Source organism: Zea mays, chromosome 2, assembly GCF_902167145.1.
Source record: "Zea mays cultivar B73 chromosome 2, Zm-B73-REFERENCE-NAM-5.0, whole genome shotgun sequence".
Classification (NCBI taxonomy): domain Eukaryota; kingdom Viridiplantae; phylum Streptophyta; class Magnoliopsida; order Poales; family Poaceae; genus Zea; species Zea mays.
In genome coordinates, this window is record NC_050097.1 from 183,798,358 (window position 1) to 183,822,673 (window position 24,316).

The window sequence follows — 24,316 nt, forward strand, 5'->3', positions numbered from 1 at the left end:
GCCTATTAGCTAAGCTAAGAATGGTAAATCAACAACTTAAGTAAACCATAAATGCGGGACCTTAAAGAGAGGTAGAGATGCAAACTCTCACTGATGCGTCGATATTTTTATACACTAAGTGAATTAATATGTGTTTATGTTGAGATACACATGTGATTAATCCACATATACACTAGTATGAGAAACATGAGACATGGTGGATAAATAGCTTAGATTATTGTAATTCTCAACTAGTGTGTTGAAGGAGCTCATTGCATATGATACATGACATGGTGTTATGTGGCTAGGTGGAGAAGAATAAGATACATGGCTTGGCCATGATGGACCGATTTACAAGTGGGAAGGGAAATCTAGAGGCTTGGGGAGATGGAATTCATGGTGGTGAGGCACGAATAGAGAGCTTGGTGTTGATGGACAAAGCTAATGATGAAGAACAAGTGAAGTTGTGATCAATGAACCAATAAAGCCACATGATGACATTGAAAGGATCACAATGCTCAAGGAGGGGGATCAATTAGATTTCACTATACTTTTTGTAATAATTAAATCCCAAGAATAAGCCCAACTTCACCTAAGTACCTAATGTGTTCACAAAGAGTTTTGCATACTAAGTCCAACCTTATGATATCCTTTTAATTCTATAAATGTAATTACTCAAAGTAAATTGCTCAAATATAATATCAGAAAGTAAAGCAGGGGTTTAGAAGACTCCTTAAGTTTTCAATGAGGTATCGAAGAGTTGACACTCTCCACTTATCCTTATTAGACACCCGCGCAAGGGTATCACTCTCCTTAGTCCGTCCAAAAATTAAATGTTATCTATAAGCTGGAACCACTCACAACCATGGACAACTCCTAAGTCGAGTCATTGACAAACTCTCTGGGTGAACATCGTACTCTCAATTGCCACCAAGTCATTTAGGTTATAGCGATCACCAAGAGTAAATTCACTACCGAAATACCTTTATCTTTTGATCTCACGACCTACATAATAGATTCACTTGCAAAAAATCCTTGATAGTTGGCACGCTCTATAGGAGAAGTCACACTAATTACCATAGAGATGATGGTATCCATGGTTTTCGCACAGGAAAGAAGTCATCTTCGGCACCCTCAGATTCATCGTCGACCTACTTAGAAACTCGGGCTCATCCTAAATCTTTTGGCGATTCTAGCGCCCCATGCTCAAGTTTCTAAAGATCCAATATACACTTTGCTAAACTAGGGTTGATCTGGCCTTACGACATCGACACGGACTTGGACTCAACTTCGACTTGGAACCGAAATCGATCTATGACCCAATTCGGACTCGAGCTCATATAGTACATATGAAGATTGCTTCATATTCATGGGAGGTTCTAGAGCACTGAGTAAATGAGGCATGGTCATCTAATTTAAAAGTCCCTACTCAAACACTTAGATTACTGAGTCCACGAGACAATAATCAATCAGAGTTTTGAGTCCTAAAACTCGTGCATCAATGAAAGGTTTTCCTATAAGGACTTCGAGATTACTAAGTGCATGGAACTTAGTCATCTCTATGGATGTCGATTTGAAGTTAAAAATGGGCTTAACTCTGAAGCTAATACTCAACTCGAGTGCATTCAATACGACCATATGGAAATAATGATGAGTCCATATATATGAGTAAGTTATCTATGAATTTCGGAAGCGTTGAGTTTGAGTTCATGTAATTCGATCATGTATACATTTTAGGAATATCGAGTTTATGGAACCCGATCATCTACAATTTTCAGGCGTACCTCAAAGTTTGAGAATATTCGAACTGTTTTTCTCATCATTTGACTACTTTAGGTATGATGTCACTTAGTGGCATATCCAGGAAGGGATGGAAGGAGTGGCTGATTTTCTAGTGACTAGTGGTGAAAGCAGCATAAGCTAGTAGGAGACTTATTTTTACTCTATTCTTCCTCCTCCTTCCTTTCTCTCTGACATCTATATCTTTCTCCAATTGAATATGGGGGTCATTTTTCTTCTTTCTTCTATATTTTTCTCTACTTGCGACCTCTATACCCTATGAAGCTTCATGTCGTAAGGGGGCTGGAGCCCCCATTCAGATCGGTCCCTGATGTCATTTAAAATCCACATACTCAGATCTAATAAGAGGACTCGACTACATATCACCTAACTCATCCGAGCTTACCTATTATGCAAGTTTGATGTCATTTAAAATCCACAAACTCAGATCTAATAAGAGGACTCGACTACATATCAACTAACTCATCCGAGCTTACCTATTATGCAAGTTCGGGATAAATCATATCATAGTTATAAGAACAATAAATTTTTTTATAAGAATGGTAAATATAAATATGTGTACCTAATATGATTACGCTAATTCATTAACACTATCCACGTTCATGATTTATTATCTAAATAATTTTAGAATTAAAATGTACATGTACCACATAACTGCCTAATAATAGTCTAACACGGACCATTCCTACAAGATATTACGCGGACTGTATGACATTGCACTTGAAAAAAAAACTTGCGAATGGACCAAAGTGCCTTTCTGAAAAAAAAAGTTAAATGGTGTGGACAATCTCTACGAAACTCTGTGTGAACTGTGTGCAGCTGATACGTGTGAGCCATACATCAGATGCCTCATGGACCATGTACGCATCATCCATACGTCAGCACGGTGTTTCCACGCGAATGGGCCTCACAATTTTATTTTCGGCATTTCCTGCACATTCCTGAAGCACACCAACAATAAGAAAACATATAGCCACTGTTTAGTTCAGCTTCTGGGCTGCTTCTGGCCGCCAGAAGCAGAAGTGGCTCCTAAACGCCTAGCTTTTGGGGCAGCTTTTCGGCGCCGCGCTTCGCTCAGAAGCCGCCCGCCTACAGGAAACCAAAAGCCGCCCGCAGTTAGTGTCCGCTGGAAGCCGGGGTCATTTCGCTAAGGTTCGACCGCGCGGCGCCGCAGCTCTCTCCCCTCGCAACTCCCGCCGTCGCCGCCGCCGCAGCGGGACGCGGGCCTCGTCCGCAGTCCCTCTGCTTCATCCGCCGCCTTCCTCGTCGTCTTCGCAGGTACGAGGTTCCTATCCTCCATGCCGTTACGATTCCACTCGTCGTCCTCCGCCGCCTGGGTCGTTTGGATAAGGTCCGTGACCATTGAGTTCGCCAGGGTTTTGACCGCGCCGCCGCAACTCCGTCGCCACATTCTGCAGGCATCGTCAAGGTTGGACTCCTCCCCCATCGCATCGTCGTCTTCGCAGGTATATTCGTCACCTCCATTTCGACCATGTCTATCCTCCGCCGTGCTGTTACGGATCCGTTCCTCCCCCATGTACTGATTAGGGTTTAGGTTGCATCCACGTCCGTGGTTAATACTTCCCCCCTCTATTCACGACTATTTCAGAACGGGTTACTAACGATTAGCGTGTGACATGTGATGTTCAGATTTCGGCGACTAATCTGGTAGTTCCTGTTGCGTCCGAAGATCCAGTGGTACCAAGGTGATGTTAATATCAACTTCTTGGTTATTTTTACTGCTTTTCTTGGTGTGTATGTATTCGAAGATCCAGTGCCAAATTTGTTCTCGGTTTAGGGAAATCCATTCAAAGTGTGTTTGCACTTTTATTAGTACACACTTTCCTAGTTTTTTGGTACTTCAACCCTAGTTTAGTTTGTTAGCAGGCGAGGCAATTCATGTCAATACGTGTCCCCATGTCTAGTATACTAACGACCTAAATCCACATCAGATGGATTCAGTAGACTCCATAGCCGACAAGGCAATTGGAAGGATGCAAGAGATTGCGGACAAGATATTTTCCGTGGCGAGGGAAACAATCCGTCCTGGACGCGGGTTGCCCTCATTTGACGCTACCAAACTTCGTGTAGCATTGGAGGACATTGCTTGCATGCTGGAGCAAGACTCTCTGGTGTTACAAGAGTATTTGGACAAGGTCAACAATGTTAACAACCAACCTGACACCAACTACGAACCCTCAGACTTGTCCTCACCACCCCCTGGTGAAGAAGACCTAAGTGAAGACTGGGACTTTGCCGAGCACTTCGAAAAGTTTTGGGGTGTTGAATATGACTCAGATCAGATGCCTTCCTTTAGTGACAACGAGGTTTGAGGTAGTACGTGGTAAACATGTTAGGGTACAGGGTTTAGGGTTAGTTCAATAGGAACAGACTTTTGGTTAGTGCGCAGGTGTAATCTGTTCCATGTGTTTTGTGTCCATGAACAAGTGGATTAATTTGCAGTGTGGTATGTCTATGTAATAAGTCCAACCTGAATGTTACCACTTGTGCTACTAGAAATGGTATTATGGTACCATAATTGTGTTCTTTTTATTTGGTTCTTATTTCGCCTTCAATTCGTAGTTCTATAACTGTATACTTGTTTTGCATTAGATAGACAAGTCTGGCAAAGTTATTGCAAAGTGGGACACAAGAGCAACTAAAATTTACACAGAAATTTGTGTAGAAGAGGTTAATGCACGCAACAGGCCACAACACTTTCTAAATGCAGAAGGGTATGCTAACCTCATTAGGAAGTTTAAGGAACGCACTGGACACACATACACGAGGGATCAAATGAAGAATAGGTGGGACTCTTTAAAGAGAATGTACACACAATGGAAAACACTGAATGAAAGGGCTACAGGTCTTGGTCGAGACCCTCATACTGGTTCAATCAGTGCACCAGATGAGTGGTGGGCTAAGCAAAATGAAGTAAGTAGACTGTTTTTTAGATTAGGAATAATGATCGGCATCTGAAAGTAGCAAATTCCATTTAATGCAGGCAATGCCAGGGTGTATCCAATTTAAAATAGCCCTGCTTGAGAATGAGGACGATCTTAAGATTATGTTTGGCCCCATTGTGTGCACCAATGAGACAACCCTTGTTCCTGGAGTTGAGGATGCTAATTCATCTTCTGATGGTCACGAAGAAGAAATTGTAGGTGGCGGTGAAAACAGTACACCTGACCCCGGCTCAATTGAGAAAGGTAAGCGCAAGGTGTTCCATGATTCTCCTACACCTAAGAAGAAAAGGGATGTCAAGGACGAATACATGAAACGCCTTGTCGAAGCTTATGAGTCTAGGTCCTTGTGCTCTAACATGTCCATAACTTCTTATGAGAACGACCCCGTTCGTAAAGAGGTTGCTGCTCAATTGCAACAAGTGATTGAAGATGGTGCACCGGAAGGAAGCGACTTACATTTCTTTGCGACTCATTTGTTAATGGAAAAACGTTACAGAGATGTGTTTGCAACCCTAAAGACCAAAGAAGGAAGGATCGCTTGGCTGCGTCGTGCATACGAGAAGAATGACAAATCCAGTTAGGTGTTGAGAGCACCTAGAGGGGGGTGAATAGGTGATCCTGTAAAACTTGAAACTTAATGCCACAAAAACTGATTAGGAGTTAGCACAAGAATGCCAAGTGGCTAGAGAAGAGTCTTTGCAAGACACGATAATCACAAGAAGATCAATCACAGATAGACACAGTGGTTTATCCCGTGGTTCGGCCAAGTCCAACACTTGCCTAGTCCACGTTGTGGCGTCCCAACGGACGAGGGTTGCAATCAACCCCTCTCAAGCGGTCCAAAAGACCCACTTGAATACCACGGTGTTTTGCTTTGCTTTTCTATATCCTGTTTGCGAGGAATCTCCACAACTTGGAGCCTCTCGCCCTTACACTTTGATGATCACAAAGAAGCACGGAGTAAGGGAGGGATGAGTAACACACTCAAGACAAGAAATCACAGCAACACCACGCACACAAGTCGCAACAAGAGCTCACAACACAACTCAATGAGTTCACAACTCAACTAGAGCTCTAATTGCTATCGCAAGGAATCAAAAGCGCGGAATTGATGTCTTAGTGCTTAGGAATGCTTAGTGAATGCTTGGTGTACTCCTCCATGCGCCTAGGGGTCCCTTTTATAACCCCAAGGCAGCTAGGAGCCGTTGAGAGCAATCTGGGAAGGCAATTCTTGCCTTCTGTCGCCTGGCGCACCGGACAGTCGGTGCACCACCGGACACTGTCCGGTGCGGATCTTCTTCCTTATTTGTCGAAGCCGACCGTTGCAAACTCCTAGCCGTTGGCGCACCAGACACTGTCCGGTGCACACCGGACAGTCCGGTGCCCCTCTCGACCGTTGGCTCTTGCCACGTGTCGCACGCGGATTCCGCGGCCGACCGTTGGCCCTGCCGACTGTTGGCTCACCGGACAGTTCGGTGCACCACCGGACAGTCCGGTGAATTTTAGCCGTGCGCCACCGATGAAATCCCGAGAGCAGTGAGTTCGCCAGAGCCAGCCTGGCGCACCGGACAGTCCGGTGCACCCAGACTGAGCAGACTTTGGCTGAACAAAGCCATCTCTTTTCCAGTTTGGTTTCTCCTGTTTCCAGCACTTAGACACAATACATTAGTCCATAAAACAATGTACTAAGTCTAGAAACATACCTTTTGACTTGATTTGCACTTTGTCCACCACTTTGCATAGATTAACACTTAAGCCCTTGTGTTGGACACTAAATCACCAAAATACTTAGAAATGGCCCAAGGGCACATTTCCCTTTCAATCTCCCCCTTTTTGGTGATTTATGCCAACACAATAAAAAGCAACTAAAAGAAGTGCAACATCAATACAAATGAGAACTCAAGATTGTTTTGATTCAAATTTGGCATATTTGGATCATTCTTTGCCACCACTTGGTTTTGTTTTTGCAAATCAACCTCAAATTCCTATCTCTAAGTCAAACACACTTGTAGAGACATAAAGAGAGTTGTTCCAATAGAAATTGATCAAAGATTTCAAAAACTCCCCCTTTTTCCCATAATCAACCATTTTCCCCACTAGAGGCCAACTTTTGATAAAAGAGACAACAAGAGAGTTTTGACAAATCAAAAAGCTCTGTTCTACTATTTTCAAGATTTCTCAAGTGGTAGCTGATCCATTTATTGCTTTGGCCTTATTTTCTCCCCCTTTGGCATTAAGCACCAAAACGGGATCAATCTTGGCCCTTTAACCCCATTGCCTCACCAAAATCTTCAACTAAGAGGAAGAAGGCAATAAGAGTATAAGAGATGAACTTGGAATAAGTTACCCTCTCATCGGAGTGCAGTGGAAGTCTTGCATGGTCCAAGTCCACCTTTTCCCTTTCAATCCTCCTTCGAGACTAAATCAAGCAAACTCAAGCACATGGTTAGTCTCAAAGGGTCAAGTTGTAACACATCTCCCCCTAAATGTGTGTGTCACTTGCACAAGGACTTGTGAGGTCCGAGGAGTGCTTGTACAACTTGAGCACCATAAATAAGCAACAAAATGTAGAAGGAACATGATCAAAGGCACAAACACATGTATGCTGTAAATCAATCCAGGTTCCGCGAATCTAAGACATTTAGCTCACTACGCAACTTGCAAAAGGTCTGCTCATCTAAAGGTTTGGTAAAGATATCGGCTAGCTGGTTCTCGGAGCTAACATGAAACACTTCGATATCCCCCTTTTGCTGGTGGTCTCTCAAAAAGTGATGTCGGATGTCTATGTGCTTTGTGCGGCTGTGTTCAACAGGATTATCCACCATGCGGATAGCACTCTCATTATCACATAGGAGTGGGACTTTGCTCAGATTGTAGCCAAAGTCCCTGAGGGTTTGCCTCATCCAAAGTAGTTGCGCGCAACACTGTCCTGCGACAACGTACTCGGCCTCAGCGGTGGATAGGGAAACGAAAGTTTGTTTCTTAGAGCTCCATGACACCTGGGACCTTCCTAAGAATTGGCACGTCCCCGATGTACTCTTCCTATCGACCTTACATCCAGCATAGTCGGAGTCTGAATATCTAATCAAGTCAAAGGTAGACCCCTTTGGATACCAGATCCCGAAGCAAGGCGTAGCGACTAAATATCTAAGAATTCGCTTCACGGCCACTATGAAAAGGAATTAGGCTTACACCTAGTTCCTAAATAATTTTGGTGGTTGAATTGCCCAACACAAATAATTGGACTAACTAGTTTGCTCTAGTGTATAAGTTATACAGGTGCCAAAGGTCCACAACAAGCCAATTAAAAAGACCAATGTTGGGTTCAAAATAGAGAGCTAAAGGCATCCCGAAAGGCTCCCTGGTCTGGCGCACCGGACTGTCCGGTGGCGCACCGGACAGTGTCCGGTGCACCAGGGGACTTCGTGCTGAACTCCTCAGCCTCGGGAATTTTCAGAGCCAGCGCGCTATAATTCACCGGACTGTCCGGTGTACACCGGACAGTGTCCGGTGCTCCAAGAAGACGCGGCTCTAGAACTTGGCAGCCTCGGGAATTTACAACGGCTGCTCCGCTATAATTCACTGGACATGTCCGGTGTACACCGGACTGTCCGGTGTAACTGCGGGGCAACGGCTATTTCGGCGCCAACGGCTACCTGCAGTGCATTAAATGCGCACCAGCGCGCACAGAAGTCAGGCGCGCCCATACTGGCGCACCGGACACTCTACAGTACATGTCCGGTGCGCCACCAGACATCCAGGCGGGCCCAGAAGTCAGAGCTCCAACAGTCGAATCCCAACGGCTTTGGTGACGTGGCTGGCGCACCGGACATGTCCGGTGTACACCGGACTGTCCGGTGCACCATACGACAGTCAGCCCCACCAAACGGCTAGTTTGGTGGTTGGGGCTATAAATACCCCCAACCACCCACCATTCATTGCATCCAAGTTTTCCACTTCTCAACCACTTACAAGAGCTAGGCATTCAATTCTAGACACACCAAAGAGATCAAATCATCTCCAATTCCACACAAGACTTTAGTGATTAGCGAGAGAGATTTGCCGTGTTCTTTTGAGCTCTTGCGCTTGGATTGCTTCTTTTCTTTCTCACTTGTTCTTGTGATCAAAACTCCATTGTAATCAAGGCAAGAGGAACCAATTGTGTGGTGACCCTTGCGGGGAAGTTTTGTTCCCGGTTTTGATTTGAGAAGAGAAGCTCACTCGGTCGGAAGGACCGTTTGAGAGAGGGAAAGGGTTGAAAGAGACCTGGTCTTTGTGACCACCTCAACGGGGAGTAGGTTTGCAAGAACCGAACCTCGGTAAAACAAATCTGTGTGTCACACCTCTTATTTGCTTGTCATTTGTTTTGCACCCTCTCTCCCGGACTCGATTATATTACTAACGCTAACCCGGCTTGTAGTTGTGTTTATATTTGTAAATTTCAGTTTCGCCCTATTCACCCCCCCTCTAGGCGACTATCAATTGGTATCAAAGCCCGGTGCTTCATTAGAGCCTAACCGCTCGAAGTGATGTCGGGAGATCACGCCAAGAAGGAGATGGAGACTGGCGAAAAGCCCACTACAAGCCACGGGAGCACTTCATCGGAAGAGTCCCGCACCAAGAGGAAGGAGAAGAAGGACTCCTCCAAAAGGAAGGAGAAGAGATCTTCTTCACACCACAAAGAGAAGAAGGAGAAATCCTCTTCCCACAAGCCGCATCGGAGTGGGGACAAGTAGGGATGAAAACGGTCGAAAACGGTATTTATTCGGTAATCAGTTTTTGGTCGTTTTTCTTTGATTGCGAATAAATAGGGTATATAATGCACTATACAAATTTGTATTCTTGTTTATAACATTGAGCTTATAAAGATTCATAAAAGTTAATCTACAAATTCATCATATATTTTCTTAAATGATAGATATAAAATTCGGTATGGATTCGAAAACAAATTCGGTAATTTTTTCAACTTTTTTTGTTGTAGGGAGCAAATAATACATAAAACAATTTATGTAATATTTTATTCTTATTTGTAATAATGTGTTTGAGAACATAACATAAGATCACCATCAAATTCTATACATATCTATTTTAAAATATTAAATTTGTCCTAACAGTTCAGATTACCACTTTCATCCCTAGGGACAAGAAAAAGAGGATGAGGAAGGTGGTCTACTACGAGACCGATTCTTCATCGGCATCCACCTTCGGCTCCGACGCGGCGTCCGTCACTTCTAAGCGCCAAGAGCGTAAGAAGTATAGTAAGATTCCCCTACGCTACCCTCGCATTTCTAAACATACACCTTTACTTTTCGTCCCATTAGGCAAACCACCAACTTTTGATGGTGAAGATAACGCTAGGTGGAGTGATTTAATGCAATTTTATCTAACCTCACTCCACAAAAGTATATGGGATGTTGTTGAGTTTGGTGCACAGGTACCATCCGTAGGGGATGAAAACTATGATGAGGACGAAGTAGCCCAAATCGAGCACTTCAACTCCCAAGCCACAACCATACTCCTCGCCTCTCTAAGTAGAGAGGAATATAACAAGGTACAAGGGTTGAAAAATGCGAAGGAGATTTGGGATCTACTCAAGACCGCACACGAGGGTGATGAACTCACCAAGATCACCAAGCGGGAAACGATCGAGGGGGAGCTCGGTCGCTTTCGTCTTCGCCAAGGGGAGGAGCCACAAGATATGTACAACCGGCTCAAAACCTTGGTGAACCAAGTGTGCAACCTCGGGAGCAAGAAGTGGGATGACCACGAGGTGGTTAAGGTTATTCTTAGATCACTCATCTTCCTTAACCCCACTCAAGTTCAATTAATTCGTGGTAATCCTAGATACACACTAATGACTCCCGAGGAAGTTATCGGGAATTTTGTGAGCTTTGAATGTATGATCAAGGGCTCAAAGAAAATCAACGAGCTTGATGATCCCTCCACATCCGAAGCACAACCGGTGGCATTCAAGGCGACGGAGGAGAAGAAGGAGGAGTCTACACCAAGTAGACAACCAATCGACGCTTCAAAGCTCGACAACGAGGAGAAAAGAAGAGGTACCACAAGAAGAGGGGCGGCGATGCCCACGTGTGCCGCGAGTGGGACTCCGACGAGAGCTCCACCGACTCCTCCGACGACGAGGATAGTTGAATGTGTGTACCAAAACTTAAATGAAAACATAAAGTCGAGTTATAATTGAATGTTTATGAAACCTGTTGGATTTTATTATTGAATGTCACTAGAAATATAAGGTTGATATATTTATTTATATATCATATAAATAATTTTTAATATCTGAAATGATATGTATCATTTTTCTAGTATATTATTAATCTTAAAATCAATTTTAATTAGTAATTAGTGATAAAGTTAAGTTTTAAATGGTTTCATGAAACATATTTTTTCACGGATACGGATAGTATCGAATGTTTCATGGTTTTTTCGAATACGAATATGGAATCGGATAGAGAAAAGTACTATAAATCGAATTCAAATACATCCATTTGACATCTATATTGAAATCGAATACGGATACGGATATCCATATTAGCAGTTTTAGCGAATACGAATACGGATAATTCGAATCTCCAGACATCCATTTCCAGCCCTAGCCGTGAGGACCTGGACGCCGGCGTACTTGACGTCCCAGCTGAACTCGGTCATGGCCCACAACAGCTCGTCGCGGTAGCCGGTCACGGACGCGTAGTAGCTGCGCGCCTCCGCGATGCTGCTGTCGTACGTGCCGCGGTACCGGTCGCCGAATTCGAACAGCTGCCGCATGTACGTATTGATCAGACATACAGGAGAGGGTAGCTAGCTAGGGTGATGAGCTAGCTAGCTAGCGATGCAATGCAACGATGAGGTAGTGAGGTACCCACCCACCTGCTGCGCGTGGTGCAGGAGTAGTGCTGGGAATTTGGGCCGGGCTTTTCGGGCCAGCATGAGCACGGTCCGAAAATAAGAGTCAAAGCACGGTCCGACACGAAATAATATGGGCCGAGCGAGCACGGCCCGAAGTCGGGCCTGGGTCGGGCCTCAAATTCCGACCCGTCGGACCCCCAGCACGGCCCGCATAGATGGACCGGGCTTGGGCCGGCACGGCCCAATTGAGCACAATCTGTTTAATTTCTTTAATTTAGTAAAATATCGACTGTATATTGTTGTTATATTTGGAGTTTATGTGGTTAAATGATGTTATAATTGTTTAATATCTTTAATTTAGTAAGCTATGAACTTTATATGATTATAATATTTTGATTTTATGTGGTCAAATATACGGGCCGGGCTTGGACCGGCACGGCCCAACGAAGGCACGACGTGGTTTAGGGCCGGGCTGTGCCACTGTTTTTACACTTCGGGCTGGCACGGCACGGCCCAAAAATTGTTTGGACTTTTCTGGCCCGAACCCGTTTGGCACGAAGCACAATGGACTTGAGCCGGGCTGGTCCGGCCCGGCCCAATTCCCAGCACTAAGGAGGAGGTGGGAGTAGTGCGGGTCGGAGCGGCGGAAGACGATGGAGGCCGCAGCGAGGGCGGCCGCGGTCTCGCCGGCGAGGTTGGACCCCGGGTTGTCCTTGTCGATGCGGTACGCCTGCCGCGACGTCGTCATGTCCTCCGGCCGCTGCCAGCAGTAGTGGTCCGTGTCGCCGTCCCCCACCTGTCAGTCAGACACGCGCGGAGCTAGTATTCCACTATGGCCTGGGCCTGGCTGGATGATCCCGTCGGTCCTAGCAGCAGCAGTAGTAAAATTTCAGTACTACTGATTAATGTACTGCCACTGCGTATCCTCTCCATTGCAGGAGTCGTCGCATATGCGGCCGGCCGGGGCATGCACGCGGATGCGCAGAAGCTGACGGACGAACGAAAGGGGAAAAGCTAATGTACGCGCGTGTGTTTCTTTGGCTGTCACCGTCCGATTCTTCAGATTCACTGTTTGATTTTGGGATTCTCGCGCCTCTTCAGTGTCTCGTTTCCGTCGCTCTACTGCTCCGCCTCTTCACTTTCTCGCGCTGTCGTCGTCTCCCAGTGCGGTTGCCGCGCTCGCCCCAGCCTCCTGCCGCGCGCCCCAGCCTCCTGCCGCGCGCCGCGCTGAGCCTCCTGCCGCGCGGGCCTCCAGTGCGGCTGCCGCGTGTGCCCTCCAGTGTTGTTGCCGCGCACGCCATGAGTTGCCGCGGGCGAGGTGGATCCGACGAGATCCATGGCGGAGGCTGAGGAGCCCCCGACTGGATCTATGGCGGGGGACGAGGTAGCTCCAACGAGGTACATGGCGCGGGTGGAGGCAGCTGCGATTCCGACGAGGTCCACGTCGGAGGGCGAGGAGGCCGCGACTGGATCTATGGCGGGGGGCGAGTTGGCTGCAGCAGGATCCATGTTGGAGGAGGGGAAGGTCCGACGGGATCCATGGCCGGGGGTGGTGGAGCTGGCTGCGACGGTATCTACGACAGAGGGCGAGGGTGTCCCGACGGGATCCATTTTCGCTGTCCGGCGGCAGCAACATGTGGTGAAGCAGGCGGGTCTGGAGTTCCACTGCGTGAAGGTTGTGTCCCGCCATCTGGTGGCACTGTCGATCCGGTGAGGGTGCTCTTCGTTTTACTTCATATTTTCCTGTGCTCGAGTATATTTTCCTAGTTCTACTGTTTTTTGGGATGTTTAGTATGCAATGTGTGTTCTTCTGTTTCTATTAGCAAAGGAACAAATTATGCAATTCTTAGTTAAAATTTGTCCCAGTATATTTGAGGATAGCATAGGTATTGTTGAAATTTATATATAGTTAATGCATGCAATTTTGAAGTTGTAATTTAGCATTGAAATGTATGTGCGATGTCTGTGCCTTGACGGAGATGAATGAGTGTGAGATGTCTGTGCGAACTGTGATGTGGTTCTTTTAAAGGAAATCTAGGTTGCTGCCTGGATTCTCTCTTGGGTCCATCAGCCTGAGACTTACATATATATAATGCAACTATGTCTGGTACTATATAAATAGGCAAATGAAAAAAAAGATTATGTATAGCCGTATATATAGGAACAACACTGTAACTGAAGAACAGTGGCAAGTGTTGTGATCTTTTATTGTGAAGCAGCAGACAGCTCCTACTTTTTTTGTGGTGATGGTGCATACTAATGCAGAGAGGGACGGAGAGAACCAAGAGCTGATACAGATTGAAGAACTGAATTGGGTGTATCCTAGCTTGTTGTTTAGGGATTTGGAATAAAGGGAGCTTGATGGAGGAAGCTTGAACATTTTTTAGGCTCATCTGCTCCTGGAACTGGACAAGATGATGTCCTGGTCAATTATTAACTCCATTAACTTGCTGCTACTGTTGGGTTATTCCTGTCCTGGTTCATTAAATTGCCACTGTTGATTATACACTAGCTACTAGCTGCATCTTTCTGATTCATGCGAGCATTTTGAGGCCTGTCTTGTCTCTTGGTCTGCAAGCCAGGAGGCAAAGTGGCTTCAGAGCTACAAAAAATGATTTTATATGGGATGGAGCTGCAGAGTTTAATTATAGCCGTGGAGCAGCTCATTCTTGTTTTTTCAGTTTTTTGTTTGATTTTTTCCTTATGTTATCTCATGTTAATGTCCCTTAGGAGTTTTTTTGTTTGGAGTAGGTTCCATTATATCCAGGATTTGCATCATTGATAATCTGTTTTTGTGTTTATTATTTAGGTAAATAATCTAAGTTAGCTAAGTATAGTTGTGTGGAGTTATAAAATGTATTTTCTCAGTATATTTAGTTCTTAGAAATTGTTTATTTATATTTAGTTTTTATTTACATTTTTTTTGTTATTTTTGCAGGGCATCATTTCCTCTCCTATGGTTAAGTTGATTGAAACTTTTGCTGTTTTTTGCAAGTCTCAGGTAGTTTGTTCTTTTTTATCTTCTTTTTTCTGTACAAGTTCTCAATTGTATATTTTTTATATGCAGTTTTTTTCATGTGGTTTTTGTTTATTTTTTTGTTACTTAATTTTGTTTTTTATTTTTTTATCTCTAGAGAGCTGCTTATAGGGAGAAGGTGTTAATTGAAGCAGAGAAACAATTTCTGCATGATTTCACTTTTTTCAAGGAAAAGTTATTAGTTGATTTTGGCCAAATAGTGGATGTCGAATGCATTGATAGTACTTGCCAAGTTCTGTGTGACAAGGTCAGGGGTTGTTGTTCAATTTGCAAGTCAAGGTGTACTGAAGCTATCATCGATTCTCTAAAAAATTTGGCTGAAGCAATGACTATTAAGCATCAGAAGTTTTTGAATTCCAACAACCTTCTGGCGAAAGATATGGATATTAAGTCAGATGAGAAAGCTACCAAAATTGATACTAATGTGCAGCCAGTTGATGTTAAGTCGAATGAGAAAGGGGCTGGTGTGGGCATTGTTGAGGCTTCTCATGGAAAAGCTCATGTGGTTATTACAAATCCCCTGATAACAGTGCCCATACAGTTGGAGATACAAATCGTTAATAGGCTGGATGGAAATAATGGAACATCTTTGAATCCACCAGTGGGTTAGTGCTTTTTAAAATCTGTTTTTAATGTTTTTTTGTTTTCCTTTTTTTGCATTTTGTACTTCATTGTGTTTGCTCAATGCATTTTTTTATTCTATGTGCTACCTATGTGGGCATGTCTGGGGAAAGCGAAAATTGTAGGTGATGGAGGAGATGTCTATGTCAGAGTATGGAACTGTACTGTGTTCCATGCCTTATCATGTATATGTTCGTCGTTGTCTTGCCTCTCTCGGGGGCAAAAGCAACAGCCAGGATTGCACTTGGTGGGGAGAAAAGGAGGGTATAAATCATCATCTTTCATCAAGGGGGGCAGCGCTGTGACTTGCTTATTGTGCCTACACTAGGTGGTTTTTTGTTGTGTTTTGCATTGGCATTTTTTGTTTCGAAGCTCCTTCGCATGTGACATGTGCGAGTTGTTTGATTGATCTTGCGTTAAACTCAGTCTCAGGACCTTAGTCCACCTTTTTGCACCTTGGTTGGATAATACAATAACCTTTTTTGTTGCGACCCCTTGGCATGTGATTAATTATGTTAAATATGAAACTCTATTTATTTTTCAAGCAGTCACTGCCCTTGAACGCATACTTTTTTTTCTTGCGTGATTTTGGTAGGTGCCACTGAACTCCTTTTTTTGGTTTCTTGCTTTAGCATCATTTTTTAGGTTATTATTGCTCTATTTTTTTGGTCGTCGTGTAAACCTAATACGAATCTGATGTATGTCTATTTTTTCTTTATTTTTTATCGCAGAGTGTGCTCATCCTCTCAACAAGCGATTCCAATACTCAAAAACTGATAAGTTGGGTCTCTTTCCACGTACAAAGCTTTTCTCACCTGTGGGTCTTTTTGACCTTCAAATTACAGATGATGAAAGTGATCACAATGGAAGGGGCAGAAATACTGCAGCTGCTATATGTCCACACGAGCCAGCTGGTGTTCCAATTGGGCTAGGCCAACTTGCTCCTCCTATAGCCACCCATGTTGTTTATGGTATATTTCTCTCAATTGCGTACTATCATTAAGACCATTTACTTAAGTCACATGCAAATCCTAATAGAAGGCCTATTAATCCAGGTGCAACATCAGCAGCGGCAACAGGTTGTGTTAACAATGATGTATATAGTGGTGTTGCTTCTGTGGTGTTGTCTCAGAATCCAATGGTATAGTTTGCGGTTATTTTTGTTTGTTTATTATATTTGTTTAGTTTATAATTTAATATTTTTTTGTATATCTGTTTTTGTGTGTGTTTGCCTTATGTTAGGCACATGCTGCTGGTGCATTTTTAGCAGGGAATGATAATATATATGAGCCTACACTAGCATTGAATTATTCAAAGTTAAACTCAACTGAAAGACATAGGAACTCCGGAGGAATAAGTGGCAAAAAGGAAGAAGTTATTGTCATTGCTGATGATGTAGGGGCTGATCAGGAGGTGATTTTTTCGGTTTATTCTCTCATGTAGTCTGTTGTATATTTGTTATCTTTTTCAATCTTTTTTAATTTATCGTATAAACATACATTATGTTATATTTTTCTAGGTTCAAACTGCTGCTGTTAATATGGTTGGCGCTAATTTACATGGTAGTAGTAGATCCAAATCAGCAGCTGCAGTTGATCAGATGTACAATGATATGAACATATTCAACGTAGAGTCAGAAGCTGGGGGATTCTTTTTGGGAAATCAACTAGAAGTTGGAAATGTAGTCAGGAATGATGTTGGTGAAAATTGGTTACAAGTTCAAAATGCTCACACCCGTTTTCCATGTTCTAATGTGCTATTGCGATATTATAATATTCTTTGTGGCATGGGGCGGAGCCAATGGAAAGAGTAAGTGTAGCTTTTATTTTTATTTCAATTTTTTTCTTTATTATGTTTATTTTCTGTTCCTATACACCAATTTTCATAATAGTCTATTTTTTTTACTTTTTTTTGTTCAGTTTGGTCGCAGTTCGGTTTTCCAAAACCACCACTGTAAATTGGGAATCTTTTGGATTGTCAATAGAACCCAATGGTCACTGTGACAACTTTTTTATTGCTGGATTTTGCCGGAAACATTTTGAAGATATTCATCCTAGGTTGTCAAAGAAACATTTCTTTTATCCAAAAGTGGGGGTAATTATTCTTCAACTTTTTATTTGGTTTTGTTTTGCTTTTTTTGTAATTTTGTTTATTGTTTTTCATTTTTTTTTAAATTTATATTGTTATTACAGCATTCGATGATGGAATACAATAGCCAATATGAAGTTGAAGATCTAAGGAAATCGTTTCTAGGGGCTAATTCTGCTTTGAAGTTGCATCGCTCTAACAAGGTTTTTTGTTTGCTTAGTTTGTTGTAATTTTTTTTGGTCCAAGCAGCAGCCTTAATGTGCCATACATTTATGCCTTGTTCTTATTTTACCTCAATCTGTTTTTTCAGCTGTATTTTCCAGTGTGCCATGCGAACCATTGGTTTTTGTTCATTGTTGATTTGAAGAATAAGCGTTTTGTTTTTATGGATTCATATTTTGATGAGGAAGATCCTTTTCAATGCTTTGTTAGAGACAAGCTTGTAAGTGCCTTTTTTCTTCTTCATGTATTTTTTGTTTTCTTGTGTATATTATATATTTTATTGATATTTATCCTTTTTCATTTTTTTTATAATGTTGTGTGTTTTTTTCTAGATTCGGGTGTTTAAAGTCCTATGGTTATTATATTCTGATTCAAACATAGATGTATTATCATTCAAAATTTTATATCCCGCGGTACCAAAACAAGAAAATACGTAAGTTTTATTTCTATCCTTTTTTTTCTTTTTTTATTAGAATCCAAATTCAGTTGCTATCTTAAATTTTTTATATATTTTATATGGTTTAAAATCTCACTCAATATATTATTTATTTGTAGATATTTTGTAGTTGTTTTTACTATTAGTAGAATACAAATTCAGATACTATCATGTTTTAGTTGTTAATTGCCCATGTCTCTGATCTTCATTGGGTGTAGTGTTGTGCTGCTGTGATGTCAGTCTGAGGCTCTATTTTTTTGTATACTGTTATGGATGGTGGCAGATAAGACATAGTTGGTATATGTAGTCTTTTTTCCTAAGTTGTTTGTATTCTTATTCCCAGTGTGTTGCTCACTTCTACTGTCTTATAAATGCTCTTGCCTGATCTGTCCGAGATTTTCAGCAATTTTGTTGGTTTGTTTTCATTGCCTTTTTCATGTGTAGTGTATCATCATTTTTAGCCTAGTTTAGACCTTAGTTAGAGTTGCTCTTCCTAGTTTAGTTGGTCATGCTTATGTATCATCATTCAAAATTTTATATCCTGCAGTACCAAAGTAGGAAAATACGTAAGTTTCAACTCTATCATTTCTTTTTATTAGAATCCAAATTCAGTTGCTATCTTAATTTTTTCTACATATTTTATATGGTTTAAAAACACCCACAACAAATTATTTCTTGTAGTAATTTTCCCTTCTTTAATTATCATAGGCATGACTGCGGTATTTTCACACTTCAATACATGGAATATTGGGATATATCTGTTGATATGATGCTCAAGTTCCGCACTGAGGACATCCCTCAAATTCGAATCACCTTGGCCAACGATCTCTATTTTAGTGAGAAGAACGCTAAAGACAAGTCTCTAGTTCGCAACATGTTTCTTCAGGTTTTTTGTGATTCAATTTGTGTTGTTTTTTTGGGCGCTCTTATTATTTTGTTTTTCTAGTTTTTTCCTTTTTCGTGGGTGGTGCGTGCAGTGCTGATGGTGGTATGGAGTTTTTTTGTTTTTTGTGCATCATTTTTTTGGTCTGATTTGCTTTTTTTATACCAGAATATTGATCCTCGAATTGTCAACTAGCATATTTGAACCGTTGGGAAGTAGCTATTCGTGTTTTCTATGGATGTTGGAGCAGCAATGGCAGAGATTTCTGATTCATCATCGTCAAGTTTTGATCCATAGCTTCTTTTTCCAATAAAAAAAAGACATGTTATATCTCATGTTCATTTCTATGTTCATTTTTCCCCAGTGTATGTAATAAAAGTGTGATTTCGTACTATTATTGAATTAAAGAGTTTGTTTTTTACTGTTTAGTAAGTTCTTTTTTTTTGTCTAGAGTTTTTTTTGTTCAAGCGATTTTATGACTCATCTGATTTAAAAACAAAACCATTTTTTCTGCTTTTTGTACTATCTCTATTAATATATTATAAATGCAGAGCTCATCCCATCATCCCACCCCCTAAAATTTTCTTCATTTCTTTTCTCCATTTTTTCTGCAATTTTTTGCTCATGTTTCTTGAAGAGAAAACGCATATTGAACTTTTGGTTAAACAAAAAAAATTTGTTATAATAGGAACTTTTTTATCATCTTGTCCTTTACGGCTCTACTTAGATAATAGGAACTTCTTTATCTTCTCCATAAACTCAAGTAGATTGGAATCTGTGGCAGCTAAATAATGTTTTTGCGGTATAAAGTGTGTAAATCATTGCTGGTGGGCCTAGCCAATGGAGCATGACCCAATACCAGATAAGCTAGCTATGCGGTACATGGATGGGCTGATGCGATGGATCTAATCAGGCAAGCATGATCTGTTTTTCAACACTTTGTTTTTGCAAGCGATTACATGACTCAACTGAAATAAAAACAAACTTTTTTGCTGTTTGCACCAACTATATGAATATATCATAATTGCACAGTCCATCCCTTCCCCTTTCTCCACTAAGTGTTCTTCATTTTTCTCTCTATTTTTTCTGCATCTTTTTCAGTGTGAGTGTTCGTGGTTCTGTTAGGAGGGGGGAGCAGTAATTCTTCAAGGTGCTGTTCTTTTCATCTTCTTCTTCTCCTTTCCTTGTGGGCCTATAAACACAAATTATGGATTATAAGTCAATGTAATTATAAAAAAACAAAAGCAGGTTTTTTTAGATAGACATACTTGCTGTTGCATTGCTTGTTTTCTTGTTTTTCTTTTGCTCTGCCTTCTTCATCTTGATGCGGATTTCCTCCACTAGTGGCTTTAACCTTGTAGGTTTTTTTGGCCTTCCTTTCTGTTTAACTGCTTCAGGGTTATGCAGATTTTCAACTACTGGTCCTGTATGTTTTGCAGCATTGTCTTCCTTCTCTTGTCCTGTCTTAGGTCCTGCTATTACATCTTCTTCTGATGATAGCATTTGGCAAACCTTTTCTTGTAGTTTGTCTAATTCTTCACATATAAACTCCATAGTTTTCTCTGTTTTTGCTACTGCTGATGTGAGTAATGCTGCTTTCCGACTCAATAGGTTGTGTCTTAGCACTGGGTGGGTTGGCATTGATGCACGCAGCAGTGGTCCATCTATTTGTTTCTGTTTTTTCTTCCACCTGTTCAGTATGTATTGCTCTGGGATTTTTGTGAGCCCTTCTTCAATGATCACTTTAAGTATATGGGAGCATAAAATGCCATCCTTGTCAAACTTGCCACATACACAAGTGAACTCTTCCATTCCATATGTTAGGTTAGCCATAACAAGGTACCTCCTTATTTTATGTGGCTTTTCTTCTTGGTTTGATTTTGGATACACCTCGAAAGTATGCGGATTAGATGTTCTGTTGTAACTTAGCCTTGGTGTTGATTGCAACTGGAACTGGAATTTCTTGAATATGTTTCTATTGTAGACTTCTTGTGCTTGCCTCTCTATTGTATATCCAAACATTAGTTCTTTTGGACGTTTACGATTGCTTTCATTATCCTCATACTCCTCTAACACATTCACTTGCTCCACAATCCTTTGGTACTCACGCAAGAAGCTGATCACACTATAAGTCGAAGTCACATTGTCTTTAAACCTTGAGTTTGTCCCCTTGCTTCTACATGTGCTTTGCAAGAATGGGAAGAAGTCATTTTTGAAATATACTGGTATGAACCTGGCTCTTGTTTCCCACATTTTGCTGAAATACTTGTTGTTTTCTAGGTGGTAGTCCTCAACCATTTGCTTCCAGTCCCTCTCAAATTCAGATACAGTTAGTGAAAAGTTAACTATGTCCTCAAAGTCCTCTGGCATTCCTATATTTCTTGCAAAGCAATTTCCATTTTTCTGGTAGCATTTGCTTTTTATGTGGAAGAAGCAATTCATATGCACTGTTTCAGGGAAAACCTCTGTCGGGGACCATAATTAGGGGTACCCTCAAGACGCCTAATTCTCAGCTGGTAACCCCCATCAGCATAAAGCTGCAAAGGCCTGATGGGCACGATTAAGTCAGGGATCAGTCCACACGAGTGACTCGATCACGCTTCGCCCGAGCCTAGCCTCGGCCAAAGGCAGCCGACCTCGAGAGACTTCCGTCTCGCCCGAGGCCCCCTTTTTATGGCGGACACATCACCGGCTCGCCCGAGGCCTTGGCTTCGCTCAGAAGCAACCTTGACTAAATCGCCACACCGACTGACCAAATTGCAGGGGCATTAAACGCAAAGGTGGCCTGACACCTCTATCCTGACACGCGCCCCCGGCAGGGCCGAAGTGACCGCCGTCACTCCACCGCTCCACTGGCCAGTCTGACAGAAGGACAGCGCCGCCTGCGCCACTCCGACTGCAGTGCCGCTCGACAGAGTGAGTCTGACAGGCAGTCAGGCCTTGCCACGGCGAACTACGCTCCGCCCGACCCCAGGGCTCGGACTCGGGCTAAGACCCGGAAGACGGCGAACTCCGCTCCGCCCGACCCCAGGGCTCGGACTCGGGCTAAGACCCGGAAGACGGCAAACTCCGCTCCGCTCGACCCTAGGGCTCGGACTCGGGCTAAGACCCGGAAGACGGCGAACTCCGCTCCGCCCGACCCCAGGGCTCGGACTCGGGCTAAGACCCGGAAGACGGCGAACTCCGCTCCGCCCGACCCCAGGGCTCGGACTCGGGCTAAGACCCGGAAGACGGCGAACTCCGCTCCGCCCGACCCCAGGGCTCGGACTCGGGCTAAGACCCGGAAGACGGCGAACTCCGCTCCGCCCGACCCCAGGGCTCGGACTCAGGCTAAGACCCGGAAGACGACGAAACTCCGCCTCGCCCGACCCCAGGGCTCGGACTCCGCCGTGGCCTCGGCCGAACGACTTCCGCCTCGCCCGACCCCCTGGCTCGGGCTCGGCCGCGGCAACAAAAGGCAGACTCAACCTCGGCTTCGGAGGAACCCCCACGTCGCCCTGCCTAGGGCACAGACCGCCACGTCAACAGGAGGCGCCATCATCATCCTACCCCGAATCGACTCGGGTCACGGAGAACAAGACCGGCGTCTCATCCGGCCAGCTCCGCCAGAGGGGCAATGATGGCGCTCCACAAGCTCTATGACGACGGCGGCCCTCGGCTCTCTTACGGAAGCAGGACAACGTCAGCAGGGACTCGACCGCTCCAACAGCTGTCCCTCCATCAGGCTCCGCCGCACCTCCGACAGCCACGACATCACGCCAGCAGGGTGCCCAGATCTCTCCGGCTGCCACATTGGCATGTACCTAGGGCGCTAGCTCTCCCTCCGCTAGACACGTAGCACTCTGCTACACCCCCCATTGTACACCTGGATCCTCTCCTTACGACTATAAAAGGAAGGACCAGGGCCTTCTCAGAGAAGGTTGGCCGCGCGGGACCGAGGACGGGACAGGCGCTCTCTTGGGGCCACTCGCTTCCCTCACCCGCGTGGATGCTTGTAACCCCCCTACTGCAAGCGCACCTGACCTGGGCGCGGGACGAACACGAAGGCCGCGGGACTTACACCTCTCTCACGCTCGACTCCGGCCACCTCGCCTCTCCCCCCTTCACGCTCGCCCACGCGCTCGACCCATCTGGGCTGGGGCACGCAGCACACTCACTCGTCGGCTTAGGGACCCCCCTGTCTCGAAACGCCGACAGTTGGCGCGCCGGGTAGGGGCCTGCTGCGTGCTGACGAACAGCTCCCCGTCAAGCTCCAGATGGGCAGTCTCCAGCAACCTCTCCGGCCCGGGACGGTGCTTCGTTTCGGGACTCTTGAGTTCATGTCCTTCGACGGCAGCTACGACATGATACTTCTTCCACCGCCGCGCGACTACGACAATGGCGGCCGACAACCCGCCCGCCGGCGGCGGAATCGACGACGTCTTCCCCGCATGGTGGAAGAGCAACATTCGGGCTTGCTCCGTTCCCTCCCCCGCCAACGGAGGAGGAGGCGGGGCCGTCAAAGCCAGACGGGAGGCCGCGCTTCGTCGGCCGTCGAGCGAATCGACGCCCCCGACGCCCCGACGGAAGGCACGCCGGACGTCGACCTCGCGTTCAAGACGGAGGCAAGCGCCGTCCCCCCGCGGCGCGCTGACCCCGAGCAAGAAGACGACGCCGGCGCGCTCGCGGAAAGCCTGCAAGACGTCGCCCTCGAACCAGAGATGACGGCGCAACCAGTCCCCGATGTGACTACGTCGCTCCTCGTCGACCAAAAGGTAACGACTAACTCCCATCTTGCGTCATTTCGACTCGGCCTCAACCCGCCAAACGACCTCGCTTTGGCGGGCGCTCTCATTGAGGCGAGTGCAACCCCACTGAGGTTCCGTATGCGGTCGCCTTGGGACCGACTGACGGACGTCTCGACCTACGGGCCCTCTGGGTCCGAGGAAGATGACGATCCCGGCATCGGTTGGGATTTCTCTGGACTTGGCAACCCCAGTGCCGTGCGGGACTTCATGACCGCATGTGACTACTGCCTATCCGACTGTTCCGATGGAAGCCGCAGCCTCGGCGACGAGAGCTGTGGCCCAAGCCGCGAATGTTTCCACATCGAGCTAGGGGATCCCACCGAAGGCAACCATCTTGGCATGCCGGAGGATGGTGATCTCCCTAGGCCGGTGCCTCGCGCCGACATCCCACGGGAGCTAGCTGTGGTCCCCGCTCCGGCGGGGGGTTACGACCCACAACTCGAGCAAGTCCGCGAGGCGCAGGCCAGGCTCAACGAGGGAACAGGAGCGCTTGAGCCGATCCATCGGGACGTCGGACAGGCATGGGTGGGCCAACCCCTGGCCGGAGAAATACGTCATCTGCCCCAAGGTCTCCAGCACCGCGTCGCCAACGATGTCAGGATCAGACCGCCGCCCGCATCCAGCGGGGTTGGT

The 24,316-nt window shown here is 44.8% G+C and overlaps 3 protein-coding genes and 1 long non-coding RNA gene across 4 annotated transcripts; 3 read left to right on the top strand and 1 right to left on the bottom strand.

The window, feature by feature from the left end:
* The first annotated feature begins 2,722 nt into the window (after window positions 1–2,722).
* On the top strand, window positions 2,723–4,341 carry LOC103649131 (uncharacterized). The gene is made up of 4 exons (XR_002267678.3): window positions 2,723–3,057; window positions 3,155–3,245; window positions 3,430–3,485; window positions 3,732–4,341. It is a non-coding gene; the product is annotated as an uncharacterized lncRNA (long non-coding RNA).
* Window positions 4,342–4,392: 51 nt separating this feature from the next.
* Window positions 4,393–5,386, top strand: LOC109944348 (L10-interacting MYB domain-containing protein-like; the record flags this gene model as incomplete). The annotated part of the gene is made up of 2 exons (XM_020549079.1): window positions 4,393–4,713; window positions 4,784–5,386. Coding segments are annotated over 2 exons (864 nt in total), but the record flags the coding sequence as incomplete, so codon positions are not given.
* A 5,917-nt stretch (window positions 5,387–11,303) lies between these two features.
* Window positions 11,304–12,559, bottom strand: LOC109944349 (endoglucanase 22-like). Its single transcript, XM_023301754.1, has 4 exons — window positions 12,521–12,559; window positions 12,219–12,405; window positions 11,631–11,656; window positions 11,304–11,519 (listed from the first exon to the last, which is right to left on the bottom strand). The coding sequence occupies exons 1-4, from the start codon at window positions 12,557–12,559 to the stop codon at window positions 11,304–11,306; spliced, it is 468 nt and encodes a 155-aa protein (XP_023157522.1).
* A 378-nt stretch (window positions 12,560–12,937) lies between these two features.
* On the top strand, window positions 12,938–19,091 carry LOC109944350 (uncharacterized). Its single transcript, XM_020549081.3, has 13 exons — window positions 12,938–13,319; window positions 14,548–14,610; window positions 14,744–15,251; window positions 16,113–16,238; window positions 16,323–16,408; window positions 16,510–16,680; window positions 16,787–17,076; window positions 17,187–17,361; window positions 17,460–17,558; window positions 17,666–17,797; window positions 17,910–18,010; window positions 18,722–18,899; window positions 19,065–19,091. The coding sequence occupies exons 1-13, from the start codon at window positions 13,149–13,151 to the stop codon at window positions 19,089–19,091; spliced, it is 2,127 nt and encodes a 708-aa protein (XP_020404670.1). The 5' UTR covers window positions 12,938–13,148.
* Window positions 19,092–24,316: the final 5,225 nt, after the last annotated feature.